The sequence below is a fragment of the Papaver somniferum genome, chromosome 2 (genome assembly GCF_003573695.1).
Source record: "Papaver somniferum cultivar HN1 chromosome 2, ASM357369v1, whole genome shotgun sequence".
NCBI lineage: Eukaryota > Viridiplantae > Streptophyta > Magnoliopsida > Ranunculales > Papaveraceae > Papaver > Papaver somniferum.
The window spans coordinates 80,460,871-80,481,002 of NC_039359.1; the positions used below are offsets into that span (position 1 = coordinate 80,460,871).

The 20,132-nt window shown below is 36.7% G+C and overlaps 1 protein-coding gene and 1 pseudogene across 1 annotated transcript; one reads left to right on the plus strand and one right to left on the minus strand.

The window, feature by feature from the left end:
* Positions 1–13,058: 13,058 nt before the first annotated feature.
* On the plus strand, positions 13,059–14,047 carry LOC113348168 (annotated as a pseudogene).
* Positions 14,048–14,215: 168 nt separating this feature from the next.
* Positions 14,216–19,181, minus strand: LOC113348167 (NADP-dependent malic enzyme-like). Its single transcript, XM_026591873.1, has 19 exons — positions 18,959–19,181; positions 18,442–18,722; positions 17,922–18,042; positions 17,745–17,819; positions 17,484–17,635; positions 17,300–17,405; positions 17,090–17,155; positions 16,813–16,908; positions 16,625–16,696; positions 16,426–16,509; positions 16,221–16,319; positions 16,001–16,048; positions 15,831–15,884; positions 15,524–15,712; positions 15,350–15,427; positions 15,169–15,243; positions 14,981–15,071; positions 14,670–14,798; positions 14,216–14,584 (listed from the first exon to the last, which is right to left on the minus strand). Exons 1-19 carry the CDS (start codon positions 18,986–18,988, stop codon positions 14,496–14,498), a joined length of 1,935 nt encoding a protein of 644 aa, XP_026447658.1. The 5' UTR covers positions 18,989–19,181; the 3' UTR covers positions 14,216–14,495.
* Between the last annotated feature and the right edge of the window lie 951 nt (positions 19,182–20,132).

Here is a 20,132-nt window from a genome sequence, read left to right on the forward strand (position 1 = left end):
AGGTGAAGTCCGGGTGCTATAGTATGCATAACCGTATGCGTACTGGCAAATTCAGTTGAAGTTCATGAACCTTGGTATGCATACCCGTAGCGCACTATATTCAACTGAGTTCGGATGTGAACGACGGTATGTGTAACCGTTTGCATACTGGCGAAAACAGTCCAAGTTCGGCTACTTAGGTATGCGTACCCCTTTGCATACTTGAGTAGGTTATGTTCTAAAATCGGTTTGTTCATGAACTAATACATCTTTATTTATAATAAGAGACCCTAAAAACGCCACATGTCATCCCCACAATTAATCTTGAATCTGGTGAGGCCACGTCAACATGAACTTACCCTGTCAGCGGCATCTTATTGGCCACCACTCTAACATGCACCACTTATTCAGGCATGATCCATTTGGCAACTTGAAGCGGCACTTTTAAAAAAAACATCCTTTCAAAGATGCAATACCTACATCCTTTCTGTAATGCTCAACTGTTTAACATAACCATTTTACCACAAACAATTGCAAACTTTCACATCTTCAACAATCCTTGGATCCCATTTGGCGTCACAACATTCAATTTTAACAATACTGAAAAAATATAGTGTCACATCAAGATGCCATGTCATACAAAGAGAAACTTTTATGCTGATATGGCAGCACCAAATGAAACACCAAAATCCCAAGATTCGCTAACTAAACAGATACGTCATTTGGTTTAAGGTACCCGTAACTTCAGTATCTCAGATTCTCACAAGATACGTTATATTCAAAAGACACATCGTTAGCCAAATGATGCAACTTAAAGAGGACGGAGGAGACACCTCATATGAAGTTTCCTTTCATATGTTACCTACCGTTTCATCAAATCTTTAGTTGCACCACTTCAAGGGAAACCTTTATATACTAATGTCATTATCTCTTAAAATCTCATTTTCGAAAACCTGACAAAGTTGAAAGTGATGTAAAACTGAAGCGTTTTTCTTTTTTAAACGAACGTAAGACTATGAGTGTTTTTTAATGAAAGAAATGGTGCGACCTTAATCTCACCGGATACATACCGTCAGAAGTTAGAAGTTATTTAGTGTACGGAAATGGTGGTATTCAAAGTTGGAAGTTTTTCATTATATGGATAAAGACTGCTGGGTCCTGACCTTACATGTGGAATGGAGGATCGATCATATGAATTAAGAGACTTGTTGAATCTTTATATGTTTTTGTCAGCTTCTAGAATTGAATAGTGTTAAGTTTGGGGGAATTTTTTTTAGAGTATCAATCAGGGTTTCGTTCAACATATATATGCTGGCAATCAAGTGTAACCTCCTAAGATTTTGTTGGTATTTTTTGGAGGTTAAGAACATCTACTGATCCACCTCTCAAACCCAATATCCGAAGGTTATGAAAATGTGAATCCAAATATTGAGTTAGATATTGGTCTTACCAAGATTAATTACCATTGTGATTTTCTTCCAAATTGGAAACTGCTTTTGCATTATTGCTTATCTATCCCTACAGGTATTCAATTAGATGCTTCATAATACTAATCGACAAATTGTAAGTGAAATATCTTTATAACATTCTCTCTTTAACATAAATATACTACCTCTGCAAAAGAGATACTAAGAATTTTGGATATGAATCCTCTTTTTATTAATGTTTTGTTTATATGGCAGGATAATTCCAAAGTTGTTATGATCATTCCGGTAAAATTATAAAATTTTGAACGAATCAATTGAAAAAGATTCAAGAAACTGAATAGTAGAGACAAACATGCGTGCACAAGTGAGCATGAGATACAGGAACACTTCACGCACTGGGTTCTTAAACAAAAGAACATGTAGTCACAAAAAGAAATCTCTTAGACCTACATCTTAGAAAGGAACGACATTGTTCACCGTAGGATTACTTAACTCCTTGGGAGAGTATAAATAATAAGGGCAATGGATTTAGAAAAGCTGCTACGCTTTCATGAAAAAATATTAGAAAATACTCATTGTGAAACACGATTACAGCATGAAGAAGAAAGTTAAAAATATATTTTCCTGATCATTATCGTCACAACGCTTTTCGTAAATAGTACACAACTTTTTAAGTTTCATATACATTTTTAAGTTTCCTTTTGGACGCCAATGGTGTAGAGACACTGTCGAAAGTGCCGGTGCGTCTGCACCGGCTTAGATGCTTATTTATATAATAAGGAACACAATATTTTGAAAACCGTGTCGATAATGTTCATGAATTGATTCGAGTGAATCAAAATCGATTTTTCTTTAATTGTGCCTTGTATACTTCTATGAGAATATAAACAATTGAACAACTCTAGAACTAGTTTCATTTGAGTCATTTGAACTTGTAATGGTTAAGAATAATATGGTTGATATGAAAGTGTTCATATGGCTAACTTCGGTTAATTATTGTTGAGACAACAAAGGTGTACACGTTTAGGTACGCTTACTCATATCTAAATGAAGTAACTTTTCATTTGTGTGTAACAATCTAAGTTCGATCTAACGGTTGAAAGATATTAGCTTGAGTATAATCAGGTTTTCATATGACGGTGAATATTGAATGTTTTGTTACCAAGGTAACATTGATTGCAAACCATGATTTGAAGACTATATAAGGGTGAACTATAGAAATTGGGAAACCTAATCCCCACACCTCATGTGTGATACTATATGCGACTAGAGTCGATTCTCCTTTAAACTTAGGTTTTTCCAAAACCCAGTAGGTTAACGACTTGAAGACTTCATTGGGATTGTGAAGCCATACCCAACTATTTTCTCTATAGTTGCGTATTCTGATATTTCTGTTTTATATCGTGGTTGAATGCTATCTTCTCTAAGATTGGATCGAGATTTAATCTCTGATAGGAAAGATAAAAAGTAGTCACAAACATCTTTGTCTCATCGTTTGTGATTCCACAATATCTTGTTTCACTACCATACGATTAAGATTATTGTGAGGATATTGATATTACTAGATTGTTCTTCGGGAATATAAGTACGGTGTATCAATTGGTTCTTGTTCACATTGATTTATGGGTCAAGTTCAATAAATCTACCTGCTGGTCGAATGCTTGCAAGAAAAGTCTAACCTTTACAAATACCAGTCCACACCCAAGACCCTCTTTTGGCATTATAGTGTTTTCAAAATATTTGCACTTAAGGATTTTGGCACATGGATCACCAAAGCTTTTTATCATTCTCTAAGCAAGTTTAGCTAGAAGAGCTCGGTTAAGCAAATTATTCTTCTAATATGTTGGCTCTAAGATTTTTGGAAGAGCAATATTATCCCATCTTTTGGGATACAGGCCTTTCACATTATCATGTTTTTTCCACCTAAATTTCTTGTTAATTGAATCCATCTTATCCGTTATAGTTTTTGGCATACGGAAAACAACTAAATAATGATTAGACATGCTTCCCAGAACAGTCTGATTAAGGATGGTCTTACTTACAGGTGCTAGAAAAATTTAGATTTCCATGGAAAAGCGCTAATTACTTGTGAGATGATTAAAAGACTCATCTTTGTGTTTATGTAACAGTAGTGGGGCACCAAGGTATTTTTCTTATAAAGACATTCTTCTAATTACAAGATGTTATAAAAAATATATTTTGCATTAGGTCGCACTTTTGAACTGAAAGCCGTAGCAGATTTGTCAAAATTGACACCTTGACTTGAAAACTTGCAAAAAAAAATCAGTAATGGTGGCAAGATTTCTAGCATCTTTGTTCCAAGATTTGATTAAAATCAAACAGTTATCAGCAAAGAACAAACGACTTATAGGAGGACAAGATTTAGTAACCTTAAAAGCATGAATGAGACCATCATGTTCAACAATGTTTATATTCCTAGAAAAAGATTCCATATATACAGAGAATAAAAAAAATATTTGGACAAGAGGTCACCCTGTCTTAAACCACTCTTAGGATAGTAAACGTGAAGAATAGAAGTATACACAGTTGAAATGCATACTTCAATCATTTTACAACAAGCAATAGAAAATCCTAATTTTTTCAAGTTTTCCAACAAAAATCTTCACTATATCCTATCAAGCAACAGAAAATCCTAATTTTTTCAAGTTGTCCGACAAGAATCTCCACTATATCGATCATATCAAAGGCCTTTGACATGTCCAGTTTAGTAAATATCTCACCATCTCTATCCTTTGTTTTTCATAGGATACACGATACTAACTACTTTGAGCAGAACTGATCCCTGCCTTGGGGATCTATAGCAGGACCGACCCCTATTAGGGATCTCTTGCAAGACCGGTCCTAATATCAAAACGTATTTCCGGTTTCATATACACTTTAGGTTTTATGTGAAAATCGGAATATGAGTTAGTATCTATGAAAGTTCAAGATGTCTAATTTAAACATGTGCTAAAATATTATTTATTAATTGTTCAAAGATATTCCTTGATACTCAAGTAGGGATTCCAAACTTAAATATTTGAGAATATTTATTAAGGTTTTCGAATTTATGTCTGTACTTTCCCATTAAGTAAAACATATATCTGGAAGATATATTAGTAGAGTATACTTGTACGCCAGATAATATTGAGTTATCATCCATAAGATATCTCGATATACTAGTTGGAATTAGACAAAACTGAAAATTAACATTTGTTGCGTACTTTTTGATATTTTCATTTATGGAAATTCCATGGTTTCAAATCTATATTGGTTTATAAATAATGAAGTTTGTTCTTCTTACAAACTTATCCGAACACTCGAACTTTATTTTGTTGTCAGAGTGATAGCCGACTAATAGTATTACCTGTAGTACTATTTTGGAGAGGAAAATAACCCAACTAGGCGAAATCTCTTACGTCCTCTCTTTAAAGTCTTCTTTGGGATCAAGAAGTGTCTAGAAGTACCGGTTGTGGGAAATTAGAATCGTATTATTATTTTAGTTCTCGATTATTGATTTGATTGACTAACGGTAGTTGAACCTTGATATTCACCTAGTTTTATTATTCTCGGAGCCTTCTCCGGCATAAGGTCACTCAAGCTAGATCAAGGATCGATAAAGGTCATATATATGTTTTTAGATCTGAAGATAGGCTTGTGATCATCCATTGTTAACAGACTCTATTTTGTGCGTGATTGATCATAAGGGAATCATGTTATATGTGCAGGTACACTGAAGACAAGAAGATTTCTTATTGGTTTCTGATCTTTATGATATACTTCGTGCACACTTGATTTCCTGGAATCCGACTTAGCTTTGTGTATGTCGATAAACACCTTATAGTTAGTCGTATAGATCGGTGATCTATCATTTGGTGTTTTTGTATACATAATCGAACCTGATAAGTTGCGAACTTAGATATGATTATCTTGATAATCTAGATCTTAGTTGTTCTAAACCGAACAAAGGAGTTTATTAGTTTAAATGGAAGAGCCTTTATGTAAATCAATATATATCCGTGATTTAGTTCTTCAGATTAATGGAGCGGTTACTGAATACGGATTAGTCATTTACTGTTTCGGAAGACGATCCAAAGTAATTGAATGCAAGAAAGCTCCATAGTGGATTAAGCAACTTAAGATAGTAGACTCTATCTTAGGATTCTTTCACACATATCATAAGCATTTAAAGAGTCTTAATATCTTGTTTTTCATTAAAGTATATCATAAGCATCAAAAGGAAATATGGTAAAAGTTCATTTTTATAACTTGAAGACCTAAATTATCGTCTGTTTCGAAGAGGGTAACTAATCCATGGTCCTGGCGGTATTAAGATTTTTGATGATGCCAAATTTGAGCAGTTTAAAACTCAATGTGAAGTGAAAGACAATGGAGGTATCCTTGATAAACAAATTTATCCTAACTTTTGTGTGTGCTTTGCGTCGTTTACGAAAACGCTTAGTTACTATGTGAGTATAAATTTCTGTTGTCTATCTTGAATTCAAATTCCTGATGTTCTGGTGTATGTATTTTTGTTGTCGTAGACTTATATCTAGGGTTGTTTATTTTATTAAGCATATTGCTTATTTTAATCAACTTATAGTTTGGGGATTGTTTGTGTTTATATTTCTTAAGTTTGAATGATGTGAGGGTTTAATTGTTTGATTTCATATAGTTCTGGACTTCTAGTCCTAGTATGTCTTGATTTTCTGTTCATTACTTCACCTTTTGGTATGACTATGTTTATGGAATTTCTTTGTTTACTTAGAGTTTTGTCAATGGATGATGAGATAACTTCATTTTATTGGTTGAATGACAGATAAATTAAGACTTCGAAATGATATTATATTGCTGATAGATTGATTTATCGAAAATGATGTTATGGAATTTTAGATAGAATTTATTTGTTGATGATAAATTTTGTAAGTATACGTGGTTATATTTTCAATTCAAGACTTTCAAATGATATTCATATTATATATATATATATGACCACCCGCTTTTTCATTTTTTGTCTTTGTTATTTCTTTTATATATATATATATATATATATATATATATTTAAAGATTTTTCTCTTTCTCATTATACGAATGTTTCCCTCTCTTCCTCACCTGATTTCTTCTTTTTCCGTCTTATCTTTAGACCGTTGTACCTTTTTATTTGCTTCAACGGCTAGTTCCTGCCGGTTTTGAGGCGTCTTTCACACCGGAATCCTTCTTTCTCCCCTCATCTTCTATGTCTCTCAACTAGTTTCTCTCATCATGATCTCTACTAAGGATCAAATCACTTGGAATCCTCATCAAATTACTAAAATCACTCAGAATCACTCTAACTCGCTCAAAATCACAGCAACACCATTACATGATCAGTGTATTATGGTGGCATTCATAGATCTCACATACTCGCCAAAAATATTCATGAAAATCCTTTTATATCCTCACAAAACTATAAAGTCTTTGATTCTTTACCAAAATTGAACAAATTTTCACCTCAGCTCAAAACCCATCTCAACCTTCTCAACACCTCAAATACCAACCCATTTCGATCCCCAAATTATAAACTTATATGCTTGCATTCACAGACTTTATCCCTACCCAAAAATCCCCTTTTGTTATGTAATCTCCAAGCTATGGGATCTATTTGGTTGCTATCTAATTACCAAGCTGGTCTGTTACCTAAAGCCCCAAACCAACAAAATCAATGCTACAACCTCACCCTCCCACCAAAATTAATTTAGCGAAGTATCTCTATCTAATCTTCCTCCCTCCCAAGCATCTCGTTCAAAAATACACCACACGAAAAGCACATTCATCCCATTCAAATCAGATAAACTACTACCAATCAAAAAGAAACCCCACCGGATTTTACACATAATAACAGTCAACCATAATACTAATGTCAATCAAAACAACCAATATAAAACTAAAAAAAATCTTGAACCATCACTACCATAACATTAGCCATACCACTCTCAACACCATCTCCAGACTAGCTAGCCACCTCCGATGAGTTATTGCATTCAAAAAACAGTTTAATGGAGATAGTGAGAAATCGATCTCAACATTACCTCTTTTGGTGGAATTCGGGCCTTGCTCCGAGTCCGATGACTAACACTCTGATCCCTGCTCCTTGTCATCCGTATTGCTGACCTTTGTTTATGTATCACTTGCTCGTGGGACTGATTGACTGCTGGAAGCGCGGGGTCCACTGGATCGGCTGAATCGACTGATCAGTAGAATTATTAGTTGGATCAGCGGGTTGATGGAGTGGATAGCCGCCTGGTGATGGAACTCCACCTGTGAAAATCTCTCGTCCAAGTTGGGCAACAGTAGGGCACGGCGCGTCACGAACAGAAAAATGCATTTACTCATCCTCATGTCAGGGATGCATGACCAACACTCAAACTGGATGTCTCACATCTGCAAGAAGTGTAACCGATATGAACCCAATTTGGAAAATGGGTCATTTGTCCAAATATTTCTAAAACATGGTTCTAATAGACGAGTACAAATTAGTATCGGTGAAATGGAAAAAAAAAATCAAGAATGAAATTTCATTCATCCTGGCTTAAATTTAAAAAAGAGCGCGGATGAAACTGGATGCATCCAGATATAAATTAAAAATAAGAAAAACTATTTGAAAATGGGTAAGATAAAACTGTTTACATCCTGACTATTTTTACACTCGTCCATTTAAACAGTATCAAATTTTATGTCTTTTTCACCCAAAAATTATTGATTTTGGTCTTTTTAACCAATTTTCTGAATGCAATTCTGCCTCCAGGAAGCGATCTGCAACATTAGTTACACCTTCATGAACCTCAAATGGACCACACTTGGGATGATTAAGCATACAAGGTCCAGTCACATCATCAGAACCGGGTCTAGGAGGCTTGTTAACCTTGGGTGGATTTTCACCATCTTCTTCAATCTTGGGAATTTTCCCCTTATCATCCACATCCACGAGGTCATGCTCCACAGCTCCTACACCTTCTTTTTCGCTCTCAACCTGAACACCATCCCTAGAACCACCCAGCTTAGTGTTTGGCATAATGCATGAACCACCCAGCTTAGTGCAACTAGGTTTTGCCATTGTGTGATGGCTGATTTCGCAGCGGCTAAGAGATTATTTTAGAGTTTAATCCAGCAAGGGACATCGGGAGAGACGTAAGAAAAATGGGTTGTCGAAGATTAACGATTCTGGCTTGTTTTGAACTTGGAGTCGTGAGCTAAAATTTAGAATATACGCCAATACTCCACCATCTTATCTGATTAAAGCTGTTAAGATGATTATTAATTGGTTTCTCAAGCTTATTTTTGTAATTGGGTAGGGTACTGCATGATCATCATCATAATTACAGAGGTCTGTTGTTTAAGTTGGTTTTCTCGATTACCGATTTTTGTAAAACTTTTGTTGTTCATTTTCTTATTGAAAATGATGTATCGACGCCGAAATATATGCCGCAAGAGACAAGAGAATGGGATCCATTTTACACCTACTAATCCCAATGCTAGGCCCGCTCATCGACTGTCCTTGATTTCCTCTTCGGGATATATCTATGGGATATTATTTCAGTAAGTGTAAGTGTAGCAGTGTCTTTTTCTTACCAACTTTGATAGACACACCGGAAAAAAAAGCATCGAATTGGGCACAAAAAGGAATTGCACGGACACAGCGGAGCGTTCTGTGCATTGGGATATGGGGTAGGAGTGTGTCCCATCCCTCCTCTCACACGGTGCCAAACTCGATCCTTTTTGTTCAGTGCATCCATGCTTTTGGTTTTTTTATAGGTCTACTTTGCACCGGAGTATTGGGAAACAGTCCAGAACCATATTCTCTAATGCCTCCTACACCAGTTTCCAATGTTCTGCATTTGCCAACTATAATGAGCAGTTTTTCAGAGTGTAATAAATTGGGTTTTTTGATAATCACATCAGTGCAACGTTTTTATAACCATATTTACACTAATTAAGTTTCGTTAGTTATATAATAATATTGTCTTAAGTCGTTTATAGGAAATGCAAGCAAATATGTTCTCTGACAGATAAAGAGCTAAGTGGTTTTCTCAAACTGCAATATCCTTACCGTATTCCGGCACCCAAGAAAAATGAGATGTTGGCTTACGCGGTGGCTTAAATCCTTACGTGGATATCATGACCAGACTAAAGTGGATTTCTTTGTCCACCAAGTGCACGTGCAAGGAAATAGATGAAAATGTTGTGGACATAAGGGTTACTACTTCTCAGCCCATTTGAGCAACAAGACCCGGTACTGTGGCCGGTAAATTGTAACCGGAGTTTTGGTTCGAGTCAAGGGGTGTGTGTGATGCACGGACAGAACAATCGAACACTTTCCTGAAGAGAGATCGTAATGGACTGGGCCTTGCAATTTGCTAAGTCTTAATTTAGACTCTTTCACAGCAGAGTAGATATAAGTGAAAACTACAGACATACCCATTTTAGAGATTCTTCCAACTGTGAAACCCACGCTCAGAAATTCTCAGGCGCACACCCATTTTTTAGGAAAAAATTATTCTAGAACCCATAATTTATAAAATTTTGTTTCGTTCTTTTCTCTTCTTCATCATCTTCTGTGAGAAGAACACAGACGAGAAAAGATTCAGTCTAGTTGAGATCGATGGGGATTTCGAATATGTTGCAGTCAAGATTAAGATGAAGAGGAATTATAGCTTCTGATGTTCAGAACTTGGAGAAGATTCAGATATGATTATTAGCCGGGACAAGACGGGGATGAAGAACAGATTGATGCAAACATCAAATCGAAGATGCAAACATCATCTCGAGATCATCTCGTATAGAACCACCCATCCAATCGGATCAACTATCTCGTATAGTTTAGTCAAGAGAACCAATCTCAGATGGACAACGATAAGAGTCATCTCGATCCAAATCGAAGCAGCAGACTCGGCCAGACAATGACAAATCTCAACCCACATCACGATAAGAGACGAGCCAACCAGAGCATAAACTCGGCTGCCATTAACAGCTTTTCCTGATTTAGGGCTTCTTGTATTCAATCTCTTCTATCTGTCACAACAATTGCAGAACAAGTTTACTGTGATTTCTCACTTGATTGAGTCGCTATTACAGAAAATTGGTGATGAACGAAGTCACATTGGAGCAGCAACAGAAGCTCAGGATTACAGGCCATCATCAACATCCCCACACCTCGTAACCAACTAGATCCCATCGGACAGACAACCAACCAAATGGAGGAGAAAAAAACGTTCAGTCACTGAGCAAAAGCTCGAGCATAAAGATGAATAGAACCTCAAAGGAGGATGAACGATCTCACATAGGAGCAGTTCACGATGGCAGACTGCCATCAATACTTTAGCCTGATTTAGGGATTTCTTCATCGCTCTCTCTTCTTACTATTTTACATGGTGATTACTAAACGAAGCCAAATCGTATTGTGATTGTTAACCTAATTGACATGTCATTACAGAAAAACGATGATGGATGAAACTCCATCGGGAAGAATCATAGCTCGGACTACAAGCCATCCAGAGCTTGGACTACAAGCGATATCGGACACACAACCCATATCGGAGCAACCATCTCGCACTGGCAGTACCCCTCAGTTCAGAACACCAACATCAGACGAACAAGGAGCATTAACTCGGATCGAACTGTCATATCGGACAGGGACATCACAACGATGAGAATAATACACCTTCCTCTTTTAATTTGCTTTTGTTATTGCATACATGGTGTATGATGAAATGCTCTACATGGGGAATTTCATCAAATATAATGGGAAGATAAGGAAGACTTGGTTCTCGCCGAGAGATGAGTTTGGTGTGGAACAGATATGTAGTGATGCTCGATAATGGAGGAGCAGAGCTTGCTTCTTAGTAAGACAAGGGTAGATGATAAGGTGTTGTGGCTGGATGGAGAGATGATAATGCACCATAATAGGTTTTGGTACAGTGAACAGATGAATAACCTGTTATGCATCTACAAAAATTGTTGCATAACTTGTTATGCAGTCCAGAAAATAGTTGCATAACACGTTATGCAACAACCTTTTTGTTGGTATAGAAACCAACAAAAAAAAAGAACTGCATAGCTTGTCATGCACCTACAATAATATATGCATAACATGTTATGCATCCATTTTCATGGATGCATAACATGTTATGCAGTCATGAAAATGGATGCATAACCTGTTATGCATACGAAAACATGGCTGCATAATGGATTATGCATCGAGAAAATTGTTGCACAATCCTTTATGCATCGAGAAAATAGATGCATAACCTGATATGCATCCGTAAATATGGATGCATACTGCATTATGCATCAATTTTTTATATGTACGGCTAAAATCAACCAACGGTTTTACACCGTGAAATGCACACCGAGGGCAATGGACGGTCCCGATACACGTGCTTAGCATCAGGATAGGTGCGGCCAGAAATGGTCCCCACCATCCCCTCTCACATGCAATGCTTAGGTGCGCCCCGTGGTGTAAAATCACGGTGTATTAATCATTTCTGTAATTTTAAGGGACGCAGATATATAGTTGTCTACTTATTTGATATTCTATGCTTGGGTTAAATCTTTTGATGGGATATGCTTAGAATATCCAGGTATTATTTGTGAACCTGTATTTATTTTCGTATAATTCTTTCGCTAATGCAATTCGACGGTACATGCTTGGGTTTAGTCTTTTTATATGCCATGCTTAGGGTGTCCCAGTGATATTTGCGACTCTAATACATATAATTGGTAATGTCAATAGAATGGACAATAAATAATTCATGGATTACGTTTTATTTCAGTAATTGAATAGAAAATATGGTGGATACTATAAACCCCGGTTACTGAGTTTTTCATTTGGATTTATTCTATTAGTTTAGTTTAATTTTATTATTTTATTTTCAATTCTAAAAATCCTAAAAAATTGTTTCGTGTTAGTTTTATTAGAGATATTGATTACAGTATTTTCAGCGCTCCTTGTGGATTCGACCCGTACTTGTCTCTGTATAAGGAATTTATATCTTTGGGATGTGATTCTTAAATTTTACCCACTGTTTCTTCTTTTCTTTTGATAATCACCTTTGTTGATGGATTACTAGTAAGTAATTAGAATGGTTGCAAGGCTGCTAACGGAGGGTGCCAATTTGCTGGTGCACAAGGGAAATGGTTATTTTGTCCTATATGTATTTTGGTACACCCTATATTATTGGGTATCCCTATTAACAATCTCGAATGGTTGTGGTTTGTGATATTATATGGTTTCTACATTCGGGGTTCACCTCGAATGTGTTGAGGATCATGCAACAAATTGCTACATGATGGGAATCAAGACTGTCCAATTATGTAATTTGCAAGCTCAATTAATCATATTGAGCTTAATTTTTAGCATTGAGCCGTGTGTTTGGGTGAGCGTTTGTTCGAGCTTTCTTCTCCAGCAGTCCAGCATCTGATAAGCCTAACCACTAGCCAGTGTAAAAAGTCCTCTTGACAAAAAAAAGTAAGTTGGAAGTGATAACGTTAATCCCACTTTTCATGAAAATGGGTTGAAAAATCTGAGCACTTTTATTTCTTAAACCCCAAAGCAAACAGCAAAAGGTGTTAATTCAACACGCTTTTCTTTTCAATACTGTTCAAATCATTAACCCAAGTTCATTTTTGAGATCTTCTTCACTTCCTTTGCATCTGAACATCCCTATCTCCAAATATGGCAGCAAGCCATAGTGTCATTGGCGTGATCAACTTCATAGCCACGCTTCTATCGATTCCGATCATAGGGGCCGGTATTTGGCTGACGACATTACCGGATAATTCTTGCGTTAAGATTCTTCAGTGGCCGGTTGTAATTCTTGGCATTTTGATCTTAGTTGTAGGAATTGCAGGGTTGGTAGGAGGATTTGGGAGAATTTCATGGTTGCTTCTTTTCTACTTGGTGGTTATGCTAGTTCTCGTGATATTACTTGGTTGTATGGTTGTATTCATTGCTCCCAGTAGATCGTACTTGGAATATCGTCTTGATGATTACTCCGGCTGGTTACGCCGAAGATTGCAAACTTCATACAAATGGGACCAAATTCGAGCTTGTCTCAGCTCGACAAGCATGTGCACGGAACTGAATCAAAGTTACCATTTCGCTCAAGATTTCTTCAATGCACGCATCACTCCGTTACAGGTAGAGCACCATGTCCTCCTACAGCACTTTAAGAATCTGTTCATTAAAATTGGTGCAAGTTTCTCCTAACCCGGATTTCTTTTTGTTATTACAGTCTGGCTGTTGCAAGCCTCCAACGCAATGTGGATTCACGTTTGTAAATCCGACGTATTGGATTAGTCCGATAAACACGGCAGCAGACATGGATTGCTTAATGTGGAATAACGAGCAAACGCAGCTTTGTTATGGATGTGATTCATGCAAAGCCGGATTACTTGCCAACATCAAGAATGAATGGAGAAGGGTAGATATCATTTTATTGCTCACTCTGATTGCTGTGCATTCAGGAAGGCAAAAACAGAAGATCTGTTTCGCAAGTACGAACAAGGCTATACTTGAGAAACAAAAAACCCAAGACGGGTTCATGAATCGCGTCTACTGTTTCGAGGAACCTGCAACAAATTGCTACATCATGGGAATCAACTCCCGATCATGTAAAAAAATCTGTTTCACTTTATCAAATTGCAATGTACGAGACGTCTCTGTTTTCTAATGGCCTCTGCAACCCATATAGAATTCCGGTCTGTTCTGTAAAACTGGTAAAGTCTATGGTCTTAAATCTTTCAAAATCCGCAAAGTTTTATGGTCTTAAATCTTTCAAAATCCGCAAAGTTTTCTGATAAATCGACTAACAGACTATAATTATTTCACGTACAATAATATTCTTACAGTCACTTTAAATTTGAATCACCCACACACACCAGTTCTACCCAATTTACCAAGACTCCTACAACCAAAACCTACCAACTTTTTTCTTCTCATATGAGAAATCAAATACAACACAAGAGAAAAAAGAATGAAAATATCTTGACATAAAAAAAAAGCTTACAGTTTGTAAAAACCCTGAAAGAAAACAAAACTTTGAACCAGTTGGATCACCTGTAACTTCGGTAGTCTGGGCTGTACATACAGCTCTCAGCATACTGAACAAGATTCAGTGGCTGAGGGAGACGAGTTGCCAAACCTAAAAAATGTAAAAGTAATATGGTCAAAATCTTTCTTTCTGCAGAGTTAGCATGTGACGAAGTTAAAAAAAAATTTAAACTTACCAAGTTCATATGCCTTTGCAGCTACTTTAGCAGCAATTTGAGCAGATATCTTTCTGATATCAGAAAATGGTGGGTAAATTAGACCATTATCATAATTTTCTTGGCTCACCTCTGCTGCTAGAGCCTCGGCTGTTGAAGGGGGAGAAAACGAAATAAGCAATCAGGGGTAAGTATGGGAAACGTACATATAAACACAAATAAAAACAGTCTACCCAGTCCAGTTTGAAACTGAGAGAGACTAGAGGGCCAATCTTTCGCCCCTGCGATTCGGATTAGACTGAACCATGGCTACTCAGCGTATTTATACTTACATGCTGCTAATAACATGTCGTCGTGAACACGGATGGCACCTGACATGATCAAACCCAGACCAAATCCAGGGAATATGTAAGCGTTGTTGGCCTGTGTATCAAACAATGGACAAGTAAAGAAAGTGAGGAACAAACAAACCGAAACTCTTTTATAAATATTTTCTACTGAAATCTGAGTCAACTCAAACCTGGCCAGACACAAACACTCTGTCATTGAATTCTACAGGATCAAATGGACTTCCACTAGCAAAAATTGCACGGCCCTGAAAAAGAGTTACTCAGTTATATGGTACACAAAGGTGTGCGTGTGCGCATATATATGTATATATGATGTATCTATAGATAGAGAGTACTGTTCGTATATCTTACATTACTCCAGCTGTATGCCTGTTCGGCTGTACACTCTGATTGGGAGGTTGGATTCGATAGAGCAAGAATTACAGGTTTCTGCATGTCATTGTACGCACCAATATCAGCCTCATCAAATAGATAAAGATGGAGATGGAGATGGAGATGGAGATAAAGTTGGGAAACAGCTATTACCTCATTAAAGGAAGACATGGCCTCAACGACCTCTTTTGTGAATGTTTGCCCAACTCCAGATGATCCAATCAGTACAGTCGGCTTGATTGACTTCACAGCATCCAAGAGATTCCTAATAGGTTCATGGTCATGTGCCCATGGTTCCTTGAAATGCTGAAGTGATTCTTTGCGAGACTTCACAATCAATCCCTGCAGCAGATTTTAACACGGATTGTTTCAACAGAAAGAACCTAAAGAAACTAACAATTGAATAAAAAAGACAATACAGAACAATGTTCTGATTGGTAGCGTTCTGCTCTTCTAGTACCTTGGAGTCTACAAGCCAAATCTTCTTTCGAGTCTCTTCAATTGGAGCTTTGGTCTACACCAAAAATCAGATACAAAGCACTAATTAAATTCAAGATTTCTTCATCAAAGTGTTTCCCGCGAGAACATCATGTAAGATGCATAAGAAGGTATTCTAATATTGATCCTGACCTGTTTTGACATCTCGAGAGCAATGAGTTCAGCAATACCTGTACCAGCCTGCAATCAACAAAGAACAAGAATGGGAAACAAAGCCACATCAAATACGACACATATTTTACCACATCAGTACGTCACCTCTTTTAGTTTTTTTTTCCTTTCTAGCATATTTCATAAAAATTACTGTTTTCCTCTGACAGAAGACAAAATTTGGTAGAGATATATGGGTTACCTCTCCAGCACCAAGAAACAAAAACGTGTGCTCAGCTAAAGTCCCACCAACTAACTTCAAGGCTGAAACAATTCCTGCAAGGACAACAGATGCTGTCCCCTGCAAAACATCACAACCCATGATCAGAACTCCAATTCCCCTAACAAAGGTCGTCTCTTAGGATGGCAAGAAAAAAATTAAAAAAATTCTGAATAAAGTCTTTTACCTGTATATCATCATTGAAGACGAGATGAGTTTTTCGGTATTTTGCTAGTAGCTCAAAAGCATTATGATTTGCGAAGTCTTCAAACTGCAGAAGATAATTAAAAGTGTGTCAGCAGAATTCCAAAGAAGCTGCGAGAAATACATTGAGTGATAAATTAACATAAATCACGCATGTAACATTTGATGAATGGTGACTAGACCTGTATCAGGACTTTCTCCCCGTAGACTTGTTTGACAGCGGACATGAATTCATCTAGAAGCTCAGAATATTCCTGAAGGGATGGAAATATTCAATATCAAATAAAATATGATAACTTAAATGGTAAGGAACATATGTAAGTCATAAAATGAAGAACCTGTCTTCAACAACTATTGTAAAAGTATAGACCTGGCCAGTTGCTCTCTTTTGCCTGAGTCCAATGTAGAAATCGTCCTTCAACAGTGCCTCATTGTTAGTTCCCACATCGATGGTGACAGGCAAGGACTGGAAAACACAAAAAATTAATTCCTCATATTCGCACAGAATTAAACAAGCAGGAAAAAGATGGGACAATCATCAGAGACTCTTTAAATACCACTACAAATCAAGTGATCAAGTGACCAAGTAACATGACATTCAGACTGGTATAGAGTTTCTAGGAAATATGAGTATCATTAGTGCTTACTGCAGAGGGTCGAATTCCTCCTAGTGCAGTATAGAGAGCAAGTTTCCCAACAGGTATTCCCATTCCCTATGATCAATCAGACATTGTAAACAATGGAGTCGGGTCAGAAACAAGCCATAAGCACGAAGCATATGAAAACACGCCGCTGACAAATGTTCTGAAATTATGTATGCCATGAGAGTTAAGAAAAGAGACTAGGAAACTCGCTACCTGGCAACCAAGGTCTCCAAGACCCAAAATTCGTTCACCATCAGTGACGACAATGACTTGGATGTTCTTCTCTGGCCAGTTCTTGAGCACCTCAAGAATCTTACCCCTAAAAAAGCCACTTATTTTCTCAGTGCCAGAACTATGACTCGGATAGTATCAAGTAGAATAACGAAAAAGGCTATACTTCTCTTTTAAACTGATATAAAGACCCTGAGGGCGTCTAAATATGCTTCCGTATTTCTGACAAGCCTCACCAACAGTTGGGGTGTAAACAACAGGTAGTAATTCCTCCACATTGTTAATAAGCACTTTGTAGAAAAGCCTTTCGTTCATGTTCTGTAAATCAGCACAGAGACAAGCAACAACAAACATGTACATAAAGCCTTTCAACAACAATGACAGCATCAATAAAATGGGACTAAAACTGTTGCATAATATGAATTACCTGAAGATCCATCATGGCCATGTATCGTTGCAATGGAACTTTATATTGACGCATATTGTGCATCATTTTCTTCACCTGATAAAACGAATCGAGAAATCAAAAATATCAGTAAAGACGAACTCCTCGTTTGCAAAATGAACAGCTACAACCATATAAATTTCGAGAAAAATATATGACCTGAATATCTTGAGACACAACAGTTGGTGGTAGAAGACCACGTAAGTAATGAGCATCTCTCTCCTTCTCAGAGAAAGCTAGCCCTTTGTTGTGGTGTGGATCCCTCAACAACGAGTACCCACTGCAACAAACAAATACAAAGTTTTAACAAAAACAAAATTCTATTGCAAATTGCAATGAAGTTAAAATCCATCCACATCAACAGTGTCTGGAAGATAAATCTATCTGCTTCATCCTCTTTATACTCTAAACTAAAACTGCATACAACATCAGGGGTATTTTTGCAAAATTTGTGTAATATCCATTAACAATCAGATATATATATGATTATAATCCACCAAATTCAACTTTAAGCCAAAACAGGCAAAAAAGACAAAACTTTTGAAAGATGAAAGAATTCATCCAAACTACCCCCAATCTATCTATGCATATAAAAAAACAAGAAAGCCCCATAAAAATAAAAATCAATTAAAAAAAAAAGAGCAGCATAGAAATCATCGAAAAGATTGGTTGTTGTTACCTAGCAACAGAAGTAGTCCAAGGGGTAACAAGTTGATCTTCAGTAGCTTGATCTTCACCATAAAAATCTTGAACACCACCAGAAGCAATAGTAGATTTGCAATCTATTTCTTTGATTTCATTAACAGCAGCAGAAGTAGTACTACCATTACTTGATACGGCCCCAATTTTTTTCTCTTTTCGATTTGGATTATTGTTAGATTGAGCCACCATTACTATTGAAGGTGAAGAAGGAACATTTCTTCTTGATTGAGAGAAACTAGTACTAATACCAGTGTTGCTCTGTTCACAAATTAATTCACAGATTCAATCAAAAAATCCAATTGAATATAAAAAAAACTCAAAATTTCAGATTCAAAACATTATCAGAACAGATTTAAGAAAAGATCCCAAATTTAATTAAAAAAAGAAGAAGTAGAGATTCATAAAAAGATCGAATTTTTTTTGGATTTTTGTAGAATTGAAGACATGGGTTCTGCTTAAAATTGAGATTAGAACAAAGGTTTTGAATACATTACCAAAAGACTGCTTCCATTTAATGAGATCATGGTTAAGAGAATGAGTTCTCTCTTCTTGTTTGTTCAGAGGAGAGAAGGGTCTCTGTAATAGATGAGAAACTCCTTCGTTTTTGGTCTCTGTGTTTGGTCTGATTCCTTCTTCTTCAAAATATTGAATTGTAAGAAAGAAACAGATGGAAGAAAAGAACAGCTGATTCAGGGATTTGCAATTTATAAGCTTCTCTTTCTCTGTATCTTTGTAACTGATTTGGCAAGATTGTGGAAGTCTAAGATACCCCTACTCGGGTTGAACCCGAAACCGGATTTTTATGCTTCCGGGTCAAACTACTTACCAATTTGGTAGGTACATCGAATGTGGTCAATTGACGGAACCGGGACAACTTTATTTCGGGCAGGTTTTCCGTGAAATTTCCGAGCCTTTATTTTCAAACTTTATGCTTGCAATATATGCGTCAAGTTTTTTGTACATTGTGTTACATATATTAAACGTGTAAAGATATAAACAAACAACATCATCAAATTTTAAGAAAGTTTAAAAGGAATCGAAGTTTTAAAGGTTGGATTTAATTTTATCGGTGGATCTCTGGATAATCCACGCCGTCTCATTTCGGCGAGACCGAGAAACTCATCTCAGCCATGGACCAAAATCGAAAATCTCGACCGAAATTAGCTACAATAGGTATATCTAGAAAGACCAAAACCCATATTACGAGTAACAGTTGTGCGGTAGAAGTTTGCAGTTGATCAGAATACACAGCAGCACAATAAAGCACGATGCAGAAGTTTATGGAAGAATGTGGTTAATGTAGTTCCAGAATTGCAGAGGTTCATAGTAAGGAATGGAAGGGGAATACGATACTGGAAAGACAAATGGTTAGATAGACGTTGTTTGATGGATATTTTTTCAGTCATTTACAAAGCAGTTAGAGATAACGATATTTCAATTGCAGAGATGATAGACATAAATGGATGGAGAGAAAATCTTAAGAAGCCTCTAAATGCCAATGAGAAGTTATATAGTGGGACTTGTTGAGAAGAGACTTGGGCAATATGCCTTTGCTGGTGGATAAGGAAGATGAGTTGCAGATCCTGGAAAGCTTTTCTACAAAAGGGTGTCATGATGCCCTGATGGGAGAGTTGGAACCATGTCAGTTTCAAAAGCATTTTTGAAGAT

What these genes read in the sequence shown, in the direction of transcription:
- LOC113348167 (XM_026591873.1), bottom strand. Translation starts at nt 18,988, where the DNA reads ATGATCTCATTAAATGGAAGCAGTCTTTTG. An exon ending in TATATCAGTTTAAAAGAGAA is followed by an intron (nt 17,406 to 17,483) that starts GTATAGCCTTTT and finishes TGGCTTTTTTAG; the next exon opens with GGGTAAGATTCTTGAGGTGC. An exon ending in TTGGAGACCTTGGTTGCCAG is followed by an intron (nt 17,156 to 17,299) that starts GTAGCGAGTTTC and finishes GATTGATCATAG; the next exon opens with GGAATGGGAATACCTGTTGG.